At 46.2% G+C, this 12,578-nt stretch overlaps 1 protein-coding gene across 2 annotated transcripts in view; it reads left to right on the top strand.

The window, feature by feature from the left end:
• LOC146862687 (EF-hand calcium-binding domain-containing protein 6-like) overlaps positions 1-9,064 on the top strand; it is a 478,924-nt gene extending 469,860 nt beyond the window's left edge. For both annotated transcript variants that reach the window (XM_085641926.1, XM_085641927.1), the window contains exons 18-19: positions 4,112-4,250; positions 7,073-9,064. In XM_085641926.1, the coding sequence (XP_085498052.1) occupies positions 4,112-4,250; positions 7,073-7,330 (397 nt within the window). In that variant the 3' untranslated portion in view covers positions 7,331-9,064. The remainder of the gene's footprint in view (positions 1-4,111; positions 4,251-7,072) is intronic.
• The last annotated feature ends 3,514 nt before the right edge of the window (positions 9,065-12,578 follow it).

The following is a 12,578-nucleotide window of genomic DNA, read 5'->3' as shown; positions in this document are numbered from 1 at the left end:
AGTCACATCAGCGTCTCTTGCCCTCTCTGTGGATTTGTTTACCCCCCGCGGTGTCTGGAGGCGCAGGTGCTGCGCTACAAAGGCCTATGGGGTTCAGCCAGTCACGTCGTCAGATCCCAGGGCGCCGGCGGGCAGCGGTGATAACGGTAGCCATATCCATCAGTGGTGTTGCCCCTGGCCGGTAAAGTCCGTCCCCAGGTCACAGTGTTCTCCAGGAAGGGGGGGGACTAGCCTTAGCTCATGGTAAGCCGTTTCGGAGCGGGGGGGGAGGGTCACAGTTTCCCTTCATGCGCCCCTAGGTTCCAATGTCCATGGGAGTAGTCCTCTCCTTCAGGAAGAGATTCAGCCCTAGTGGCGTCTGGAGGACATCATCGGCAGTGTGGTAGCGGATAGGCACCGTCTTCACCCAGGTGCTGCTCCGCCGCCCTCGGGACCCCAGGCAGGTAACTCTCATGCAGGCCAGGCGTCCGATTCTCCTCCCACGTGGTTCCCCAGGGCCGCCTTCGGCGTGCTACCGCCACCGATCGTATCTCCGGGGGGGGGGGGGGGGGTTCCCAGATCGCTACGAGTCCAGCCCCAGCCTTGTGGGGGGCCGCTCCGTTAGGGTCGCGGGCTTCTGCGTATTGCCACAATTTTCCCCCTGGAGGCCGCAGCTCAGGGCCTAATAGGCCGCCGGAAGCCGCGGACGTGCGTCGCCGGGGTCTCCAGCGGCGCCACTGCCAAGTCGGCCCCAACCCCGTGTCTGGGGTCGGTGCGGAGTCTGACCGCCGATCTTCACCGTAGACAGCCGGAACGGGCACCGGGGCTCAAGACAGGTCCGCCAGCAGTTTCGGGCCGTGTAGGATGGTTTGCGTCGGAGAATCGACCCGGGGTAGGGGAGCTCAGTCGGGAGCTCTGCCCGGGCACGTCCGTCCGCATCGCGTGTTAAGCCACGCCCCCATGCCTCCCCTAATTATATGCCAATTTATTAGTGAATTTCAAATCTTCCTCCAATATTCAACCAATCGTGTAGAAATAGTAGTAGTTACTCAAATTAAGGAACACATAGCATCAGACAATTGCTTGGAACTGCAACAAATTGGTTTTGGGACCTGACCATGGCACTGGATCAGCTTTAGCTTCATTTTTAAGGTCTGAGGTATTAATGAGGACATTGCTGCAACCCAGCTGCTGATAGACATCTTGACTGCATTCTACACCATCAATCACAATATTCTTCTGTGCGCCGCCAGATGCTTGACATACAAGGCCTTTGGTTAGCTAAAATCCCCCTAACAAACCACTGTCATACAATCTCAATATCAGCCTTTGCATCTGCAACACCCATATCGTTTTGAGGGGTTTCACAGGGGTTGTGTGTATATGTCCCCACTATTTTTAAAGTGTATCTCCGTGCTATGGAAACACCAGTAAGATCTTTTGGCTTGCCGAGTTATGTTATGTTATGCTGTGTTGTGTTATGTTATGATATGATATCACCCACAAGAGTATTCTAGAGCTGAGCGAGTTTGTGTGCCTAGACCTGCCTGTGGTAGGTTGGTTAAATGAAAAGCCAGGTCTTCAGTTTCTTGTGGAATTCAAGAAGAAAGGAGTATGCTCCGATGTGGAGTGGGAACTCGTTCCACGCTTTAGGAGCGATGTAAGAGACCTTTATCACAATGTGGACAGTGCACAAACTGTACTTGGCCGCTTGACAACTGGGCATTAAGTTTTGGGTGCTGTTAAGTTCTGATAGCCAAATGACTCTAAAATGCACTTGATCCTACACACGGGGTCGGCAACTGTTTAGAAATTCAAATAATGTTAGCAGATTAATAAAGTACACATATATAGAAAGCAAAATGTAAAACTGGAAGAGCAGCCCATGCATAGCAAACCGAATCTAGTATAGGTTAATAGTGGCCTCGAATGAGGCACTGGTATGCGCCTACAAAAATACATGCATTAGGAGCAAAATAAGATAAAGTGATATGTTACGATCAATCAGTTCGTCATTAAGGATTAAAACCAAATATTGAAATGCTCCAACCTTCCCATTAAAATTAAACTTTCGACTTTTGCAATTGTTTTGTTTGGGAATTAAGAAAGATATTCTATGATTTGTAAAAGCGTTTAATGTATACTTGTTTCTGTATTTGTGTGTGTTGGTTTGAGGTTCAAATAGAAGAAATTGCTTATTCCAGATCCAAGGTCCTTGCCTTCCGAAAGTGGTTCAGTGTGGGTCCACAGAAGTCGAAAGATCAATCTGGAGATTTACTTTGATCCCAATCATATCAATCTTACTCTACACGAGTGCTTAATTTTAGCCAGTGGTTTTCTGGTGCTCTGCACCAGTACTTAATTGTCAACACCGGCGCTTGTAACAGTCTGCCACAAGGTGGTGCTGTCTGGGTAATTTAGAGTGGACCACAACAACAGTTAATTATTAATTGAATATACATTAGAAATGGCAACTACCTGCTAGTCAAGCCATTCTTATAATTTTGGGGGCTTGTAATAGTCAAAATTGTTACACATGTGGGAGTGTGACGGTTAGTAGTTGTGTTGTTACTATGGTTGGCATCATGGGAGGGGCAATGTGTGGTGCAAGCTGCAGTGGCCTCCTGACGAGAGCCCTGGCACACATTTCTTTTTCAAATTAAGCATTGCTCTACACGCTGAGCAGTAATTTAACATAATCAAAATATGATTTAGCTGCTTGTCTGTAGTTAAGGCGCCCAAAATATGTTCAGAAGATACTACAAAGTTGATCAAACGTTGCTTCCAGAGCACTAACAAAAAACGCATTGCTTGCATATACCTCGCCAGGGCTGAAATCCAGGGATTTGTTAACTAATCACAGAAGAATGGGGTTATAGTGTTCGTGGAGTAGTGGGCTAATGCATCCACTCCATCGATTTGTGTTTGACGTTATGGTCACAGGTTCGAATCCTGATAGGTCCCATTCAGCCTTTCATCCTTCTGAGTTTGATTAAAGGAGTATGATTGAGTTAGGTTATTTCAGCGCCGAGAAACCCATGACCTAGGTGAATGTGCACTTTACAAATCCAAGTTATGTAACGACCATGATGCTTTTCACCGGGCAGGTTCGTCATTCATCAAATATATAATTACTCTATATTATTACTCATGTCTGGTGGGCTTTTTCATTTTGTCGTTCCCACGGTGGTGCCCTGAAAATGGGCACCGCAATGGGAACGCCAAAAACAGTTCTTGTATGGCATGGACTGATTAGTCCATGCCGTGCCGGAACTGGTGTGCATGCACACAGTGGGGCACATGTTGTGCCCACCCTGTGTGCATTGCCATGTGGAGGAGGCACAGGGGGCCCTGCAGGGCCCCCTTTGCTTCCTCTCCGCCATGGTGTTCATGGAGGAGGAACCTCCATGACAACGTCGGCAGACAGGAAACTCGTAAAATGCTTGGTGGGACCCCTGCGGTCCCGCCAAGCATAGTGCGGCCTCCTGACCACCGCAATGACGCCAGGGAACGGCGGTTCCATAGTGGCTGCGGCAGGACTTTGGTGGTCGGACTGCCGTAGTCGTGCTAGGGCGGTCCAGAGACCGCCACCTCTAGACCCGCATGAGTCCGGAGGTCCGTGGACCGCCAGACTCGTAATTGGGCCCTTAAAGCTGTCTCCTTTCCAGAACATGAACTCTGAGCTGACATGTCCAGGGGCCTAGCAACCAATAGTGCAGCAGGCGCAGTGGCACCAGGCCAGGGGGCGTGAGAGGCCCCCCAGATTCCTATTATACCTGTTTTTTACTACCAGACTGTGGATTGGGCGTGGCTTGGGCATTTTCTTGCTTGCAGGAGGCCCCTTGTGTCCTTGCTATGCCTGTCAATGGTGAGAGTGTGGGTATTAAACGAACTAAAACACAGCTTTTTGATTTATTTTTATTGTGAATGAGACCTGTAAATCATCAAAGTTATATAGTGGATACTCGTTTTGGGGTCGAAAAGAAATTGTTCTTTTTGTTAACTTTGTGTGATCAAATAGTGCAATTTAAATGTGTAATTTTATGTCATTTTAGTTATAAATTATTGGACATACCTTGGACAGACCAAGATGAAATAATTACCGTGTTTCCCACATGCTGTTCCTTTCCAGCGTGTCCTACATGGAATTTCTGAAGCCCTTTGCCTTACGTCGACAGATGTGGAAGAACGCCAAGCACATGGCAGCCGCGATGCATGAAACACAGAAAGAGGCAGGACTCGGGGCTCTGAGCGCTAGACTGCAGAAGAAGGTATGAGGGTGCACACACAAGAACCATTTGGAACCTCTGCACTTTAGGGTGTAGATTCATTATGAACAGTGGCAATGTGGTGCTTCTCAAAAGTCTTTTGAGCACATTATCCTAAGATAGTAAAGAAAACAAACGCTAGATTTAGCAGTTATTATATTGTAGAAGTTTTATAGCGCTTCACGCCCCTAAAGAGACTGCAGAGCTCTGAGATTCCCATCAGGTTTCCGGGCATCCTTTTCAGAGTGAATGTATTCTATAGGGTGTTGTACTAATTCTGCCTATATGGTAGGTGTAGGGGAAGTTCCTGCGCTCAGAGTCATGCTCTAACCGCGGTGCAATGATCTGGGAGCTGCACGTATATAGGAGTTGTCAATTCCATTTGTGAGATCATGTGCAGAACATATTTCATATGCAGGGTCCCAGCCGAGCTGCGCTCTTCCGTTTGCCACTGGCGTGGGCTTGGAGTCTTCTGTCATCTCTGTATGTCCACTGCTGGCATGGTCCATCATCTTTTGGCTAATGCCTACGCCGATGCCACATATTACCTTTAGCTACCGCTGCTCAAGCTGTACCCCCTGGCAGTACCATCTAAGCAAAGTGTTCTTTAGCAGATCCCACGTCAGGCGGAGGACAGCATTGTTCTGTTTCCACAAAAGAGAAAAGAAGAGGTTCTAGTTCGCGCCCGTGGAGGCCTGGCTTCTTTGGACAGCAGCCCTTTAGCCCAGGCAATCTCCTTACTCCGCATGTATTTGATTTCATGTGTGCCTAATAGATCTGCCTTTTGGCGAGGATGGGGGCAACAACAGTACCTTAAACAGTGACTCCTCTCATTTGTGCAGGGCAAGTTTGTTTGGCTAATTTTGGAGTTTCCCGCCATTTATTGTATTAGTGGATTGTCAGCAAAAGTGTTAAATATTGGGTATTCCTGGTGAAGCCATGTTCCCTGAGTGAGTGTGGGGTCTGACTCGGTGTCTGAGACTCAGGCCTTGCTTTCTGTGTGAAACAGCGGTCTAGCCCTCTGTGTGAATGTGAGCCCTGGCTCTCAGTGTGAGTGTGACACTTTGTTTGCTGTGTTAGACTATGCTCTGTACACGAGGCCTGTCTTCCTATGTGAGAGTGATGTCTGACACTGTGTACCAGGACTTACTGCTTTCTAATTCTAAAGCATAACTGTCTGTGTGAGCGTGAGGCTTCCAGTGGCGGCTGCCACATACAAAAAGTGGTGGGCAGGGCAGCGTGTGGGGGGGGGGGGTGTACGGGGTAGGGGGGACGAGTGACTTTAATAATAATAAAATTGTTAACCTTACCTGCAGCTGGCCGCCTCCCACATCAAGCTTTGATGCTGGGCCTTACTTGTCCCAGCAGACACTGGGACTATGTCACAGACTCCTTTTCTAATCCCCATGCTGCAGAGCAGGGAGTGGCCTGAGAAGGCTGAAAAGATGCTCCGCTCAGGTCAGGGAGTCTGTGGGGTTTCTCTAACCCAGATGTTCAATACAACCGGGTTAGAGAAACCTAAGTGTGCATGCGTGTTTTGGTCGGCCTGAGACAGGCGCCAAACACACATCCGCACTTAGAAAGTGCACATAGCACTCCTCCTCTCCCCCTCCCATGCCCTGGCCTCGCTCCTCCCTGCACACATTGGCTGAGCCAGCTACTTAACAATAAAACGATAATGAAATATCGTTTTATTTTTTTGCTGCTGGCTCTGAGCCAGTGGGGCGACGCTCCTCCGCCATTGCAGAGGAGACGCGCCTGGTGGTAAGGTTGTTTTTTGTGTGAGTGATGTCCTCTTTATGCTCTGAATGTCAGATCTGCTTCTCTGTGTGAGTGGCATGCCTGACTTGTGAGGCCTTGCTCTGAACGTGAGGCCTTGCACTCTCTGTGAGTCTGGGGCCTGGGTCTCTCTGTGAGTCTGAGGCCTGGGTCTCCCTGTGAGTCTGAGGCCTGGGTCTCCCTGTGAGTCTGAGGCCTGGGTCTCTCTGTGAGTCTGAGGCCTTGCCCTCTCTGTGAGTCTGAGGCCTGGGTCTCTCTGTGAGTCTGAGGCCTGGGTCTCTCTGTGAGTCTGAGGCCTGGGTCCCTCTGTGAGTCTGAGGCCTGGGTCTCTCTGTGAGTCTGAGGCCTGGGTCCCTCTGTGAGTCTGAGGCCTGGGTCTCTCTGTGAGTCTGAGGCCTGGGTCTCTCTGTGAGTCTGAGGCCTGGGTCCCTCTGTGAGTCTGAGGCCTGGGTCTCTCTGTGAGTCTGAGGCCTGGGTCTCTCTGTGAGTCTGAGGCCTTGCCCTCTCTGTGAGTCTGAGGCCTTGCCCTCTCTGTGAGTCTGAGGCCTGGGTCTCTCTGTGAGTCTGAGGCCTGGGTCTCCCTGTGAGTCTGAGGCCTGGGTCTCCCTGTGAGTCTGAGGCCTGGGTCTCTTTGTGAGTCTGAGGCCTGGGTCTCTCTGTGAATGGTAGGCCTGGCCCTGTGTGAGTCTGAGGTATCTGTGAGTGTGATTCCTGGATATTTCTGTGGGAGTTTTCGGCCCAAATCTCAGAAAGAGGGCATCAGTAGCACTAAGAAATAACGTATGCAGGAACAAATCTCTCAGGAGATGCCAAGACTTACAATAATAAGCATATCTTTCTTACTTACAAATGCTAAATTTCAAAAGGCATATATCACTCTGTAGCAATGCACAGCATTTTTCTTCATCCATATTTGTCTGCATAGATTCCCCCAACAGATTGTCTTGCCATTTGCAAGAACATACATCAAGTTTTGTACCCAAAAGCTGCATTGATCTTTAATATTTGATAAAGCTAATCTGTAAACTTTTCAATTTAACTCCTAGTTGCCCAGTGAATGGAAGACTCTTCGTCGCGCCTGCAAGAAGCTGGATGCAGATGGCAGCGGTTACCTCTCCCTGCCAGACTTCAAGTCTGTCCTGAAGCTGTGTAACCTCACTCTGGACGAAAATGAAGTTTACCAACTCATGTCCAAGTATGACCACAATATGGAAGGGCGAATAAATTACAGAACCTTTTTGGAAGACTCTGGCTTGAAAGGACGCACGTCTGCCATGAGTAAATCAAGTGAGCTTGGGGTGTAGCATGTCCAGGGTCCACTGACATACCCCCATAAAACCTAGAATGTAAAGGAAATGGACGTATGCAGCACCTGTGCCCTCTTACATCTTCTCCCTTCCCAACAAATGGGCTGATTCCTTTTTTTACCAGCCCATTGTCAGGGCCCTGGGTAGGGCCATCAGAAATCCTTGATATACCTATAAATCCTTGATATACCTGTAGGTGCTACCCCTGTCATATTTGCAAAAAAATAATTGTACAAAGTCGCCCCAACACAACACATCGATGTGTTGTATAGGCACACCCTTGTTTACTAAGAAAACAATGTTGTACTCGTCTCCAACTCACTCCTTTCTTAACCAAATGTGTAAGAACACTAATTGTAAATCAGACACCTGTATGCTACCAAAGTGCTGCGTTCTTATTGGCTCTTAGCCGGCTGATATCTCCCCACTAGATTTACAGTTTCGCTTCTGACCCTCTGACTCCATCTGGTCATTAGGAACCAAGGACTGCTCTCCTCCTTGGATAATATTGCGTAAATATGACCCTGTGCCTTGACTGGAGTTTCTTCAGTTTCTGTTATGTTAAATATATTTCTAAAGCGCATGGCTTCCCCAGCAACGGGGGAGTCCCAGCCCTCAGTCAGCTAGTAAATCAGACGGCCACATTATCTTTGACCTAAAATCATCAAATAGTTTTATCTACCCAAGTAACATTCAAAACACCACGTTTTTAAAGTAAAACTTGGTGTAAGTTATTTATAAAAATAATGTCGCTATTTTGTATTTGCTTTGCTGCAATCTGGATTCAGTAACATGAAATTATTAAAGATCGTATCAAGAGTCCAATCGTTACCTATTTTCCTTTCTCTTTCCATAAATGTACCTCTCAGAGCCATGTCAGTTCTTTTTTAAACTAAAATTGCTATTGAAATAAGAACGAAGATACATAGTACACCTCTGTATTTTATTGTGTGTGTCATAATACAACAATAATTCTTATGATTAAAAATAGCTCATGTTCCATATTCCATATGGCCACAAACATATGTAGGCTGCCACAAATGGCTGAATTTACGTCTGTTAGATGCTCATCAGAGGAGACCTAGCAGGTGTAAATCCTTTAACAGCTATGTAATTGTATGCCATAAGTGTGCACGTTATGTATGTGAATTTCTCATGTAACAGGTGGGCTTTAGGCTTAAGATCCAGTTCTAAAATTGTGAACCCCGAAAATATCCACAAACTCATGATTGTGTAGGCATTCACAAATTGTCCTCTGGCCTTTTCCCACCATGAATATGGTCAGGAATGTGTTCCTGCAGAGGACTGAATTAAAACCGCTAGAAGGCTGTGATGAGGAACCGACCACCAGCAAAAGGTGCAGGAGAAGATGTTTCTCGACAGGGAAATATGTTTTGCCCATGAAAAAAATGAAAATAAATATGCAGTTGAACATCAACAAGTGCTTTAACCATTGTCGAATTGTACTGCACCCTTATTTGAAAACTGCTAACACGTGAAAAGTAACATGACTTTCGCAGGAGTTCATCTGGAAACTGTGACCGATGCAGCTTTAGAGACGTACCTAGAAACGTTTGTGCAGCTCTGCTCAATCAGAGGTGTAAATCGCCTAATATTATATACGTTTACATTTTTTGTGAATTGGATTTATGGTTGGCAGAATACAAATGCGTAAACGTTTATTACTCATATAGTTAAGAAAAACCTTTAATATATAAAAACAAGCTTCTGATCGGCGGGGTCGGGGGGGTGGGGGGGGGGGTGGAAGGGACTACAGGCATTCCAGGAGTAAGCCAGGATTACTATAAGAGTAAGTCACACCTACTCATAGTAAAATCTATGTGATTTGGACCCTATGTTGCTGGGACATATGAGGAATATGGATGAGTGGGAGCTGAAAAAGAAACACGAGGAAGAGAGGTGGTGGAATCTCATTTTTGACCTTTTTAACGTCTGGTTGCATTCCCTTGGCAGAAAGTCCCTTCAGGCCTATTGCTCCTTCGCCTTTCCTTTAATTACTCGCGTCAAGGCATTTTACCACTCGTAAGATGAAACTTGATAAGCAGTGCTCTAATGCAAAAGCTGCACTTTCCTGATGGGTTGCTGTGTCTAGAAGCAAAGCTGTTTGGCCATCTCGGGGCCACGCCCCTGCAGCCTGAGGGACAGCAACATGTCCTGGAGTCATACAGGCCAGATGAGCCCGTGGGCTGAATGTTCGCCCTCCCCTGCCGCTGTCCATGCTGACTGATGCACGCGACACAGCCTCTGTAGCAATGTGATTTCATAGCTGCACACTGCACCTGTTTGGTTCTAACCCCTCCCCCCCCCAGCAACTGTGCAAAAGATCTACATTTCCTGGAAATGTTGGTTTACATGATAACACACACACGCTTCAGTGAATAAAGATTGTATTCATGCTTGGAATTCTTAGAGTATGAGTGCTCAGGCTTAATGTTAACACGTCTTCATTAAGTACTTACAATAGCCTTAGGTGCTCGTTTTTCTTCACACCCAGTACACCAAATTAACACATTACTGGGATCCTTTCCTGGGTCCTTTTTTGTATGAAGTATCAAGGGCAGTTTTCTTGAACTCTGAAATAAACAATTTATTATCTTATAAAATGGTTTCTCACTCAACCTTCCCCCGCGTAGACACACACAAACACTTTGGTTTTAATCAAACATTGACGGACTAATGTACATGGTTTCATATTTCAGGTTGTTCTTCATTTTCTGCTTGTATTTGTATTTTTGTGCTGAGTACTTGGCTGACGCTCATTGATTTGTATGTGTCTAATCCTTTATATAAGAACACACACTTGTATTACACCCAACGAGACAACTGTTTAATAAATCATTAGAGAAAGCTACACACGAGTACATCTGCCTATTTCCAAGTTTGTTCCGCTTTTGCCACAGTATTTGATTCGCAAAACATTTTGTAATTGCTTACTAGCCATAATATTACATTGCACTGCACCATGCATGTAGAATCAGAATGATAGTGAAAAGCAGTCTTGTTCCAAACATTTTATTGAGGCTTCAAGCACAGTGTCACCCCTCTATTCCTAATCCTCCACAAACATATTGCATGCTCACATTTATGGTAGTGTGATACCAAAAACAATGGTCCTTATCCAATGATTAATAAATCTGAGATATGTTTTACTTAGTCAGTTAGTTAACTAATCATGAGCCTAAACAAAATTTTTCATAAACAGAGGCTCGTAATATTCAATAGATAATTCAAAACAACGCAGGACAACAACCAAAACACTGAAAGCTGTTATATATACATTTATTTTTTAGCAATTTTTGCAATATTCATAGAACAGAACAAGGTTGCTCCAAGAGGAAACGTGCATCAGAGGAAAGTGATTGAAAAGTGCGTGGATAGGACAAGGAATGAAAGATGCATAGTAGTAGGAGTGATCAATCAATTACAGGCAATGTGAATCGGTTGTAATTCACCGTCCACAAGCCAAAAAACCTGGTCACATTTATTGAATACACAATTAGTATAGTTCAGAAAAAGACCCCATTGGTGGTCTTGCACGAAGGACTGGAATTGTGTCCCAGGTAGCAAAGGGTGGGCGTCGACGTTTCGACCCGTCTTGATGGCCTTTGGGGATTTTAAGCCTTGGCCTTGCGGGTCTTCATCAGGACCAATAAGGGGCAACCTGACTGGAGGGTAATTTTAACTGAACCACCTGAAATATCAAAACAATGGGGTGTGAGGAAGTTGTCCTGATTAAAAACATTTAAAAATGCGGTATGTTGGGAATTATTCGCCTACCTAGTGGTTTGGTTCCACTGGGAGAAATGCCGGGTTAGAGGGCTTGGTTATGAGGGGTCTATTAATTCGTGTCTAATGGAGAAATAATTAAAGATCAATTAGGGTAAGTATACCAGACAACCAATGATACAAAACATATTGGAATTAGCCAACAGTTAAAAGAAACTGACAAAGTAATGGCTATCCATCAAGCTCTTCGTGAATAGTGGAAACCCGGGCACCTACCGCTTCAAAGGATCAGTCGAGACTAGTAGCGATGTATCCAATGTCCGTTCATGGATACCCAAGGCAGAGATTCAATCAGGGCTAAAAACAAGGAGGGGGCATGGTTACTTAAAAATCCGCCCGGGTGAGTGATTGATCTACAAACTGTAAACGGTGGCACTGGTAGAGCTTACCATGCGGTTCACAACAAATGTGCTCGGAGAACTGGAGCGTCTGTCTCCGTTGAAAGCCCGGCGCAGTGTGAGCTCGTCCGAGGCTCCGTGCGGTTACCAAGGTAACCGTATGTGAGTTTATGTCAGAAGGTTAAGAGATAGTAGACGGACTGTAAAGACACTTCGTGTCTCGATAGGATTAACAAGAACGCTGCATGGCGGGAGTGAGCTTGTCCGAGGCTCCGTGCGGTTACCAAGGTAACCATGCGTGGGTTTATGTTAGGAGGTTCGGAATTAGTGAGGGGATTTTCAAGATTGCTGTAGGGTATTAGATCGCGGTACAGTCCACCTCTGCTGCTAGATAGTGGATCGTAAATCTCCCTATTTGGGCAAAGTGGGAGGCGGGACCCCAAAATGGTAGGAGAAGACAAAAAGAAAGATAAATCTTATTACATATACAGTAGGACAAGATCATATTTCTCTTCCTCATCCTTGGTGTGAGCATCTCACAATGACTCCTTTTGTTGTTACTATCCCAAATATTGGCTCTACAGAACTCTGAATGTTACCCTTCTCAATACAGCCACTGCAGAGCCCTAAAATGCTCTTAGTTTTCAATAAAGTTAAAGTTTAAATTCATAAATAGGTTCTTTGCTACCAGATGGACCATTGGTGTAGGTACATGGACATTGGCCAAAGTCAACAATAAATTAGAAGAACAATGATGGCAGGCAGCCCGGAGATACAACATTGGAGACGAGGATAAATCAAAGTCCTGCCTGGTATGCACTTGAATCCCGTGGCATTGGTGGACCCGTAAGAGTGGAAATACCAAGGGGTTGGGATAGGTTGAAACTTCACTCTAGAGCACCACGATCAGTTAAGGTGGGCCTGAGAGGCCCTGGCAGACTGTCATAAATCTGAGCTGTGAGTGTGAACCCCTCCCCCCCCCCCCCCCCCAAAACAAAGGTAATCTTGTCTCGCACAAAGCGAAGCAAGCTCCTGGCTTAGCCATGTGAAACTTGTGTCACACAGATGCGCCAGCAGGGGGTGTTTTGGTAATCAAGGTC

Source organism: Triturus cristatus, chromosome 2_2 (genome assembly GCF_964204655.1).
Source record: "Triturus cristatus chromosome 2_2, aTriCri1.1, whole genome shotgun sequence".
Classification (NCBI taxonomy): domain Eukaryota; kingdom Metazoa; phylum Chordata; class Amphibia; order Caudata; family Salamandridae; genus Triturus; species Triturus cristatus.
This window is presented reverse-complemented; position numbering and strand designations above follow the sequence as displayed.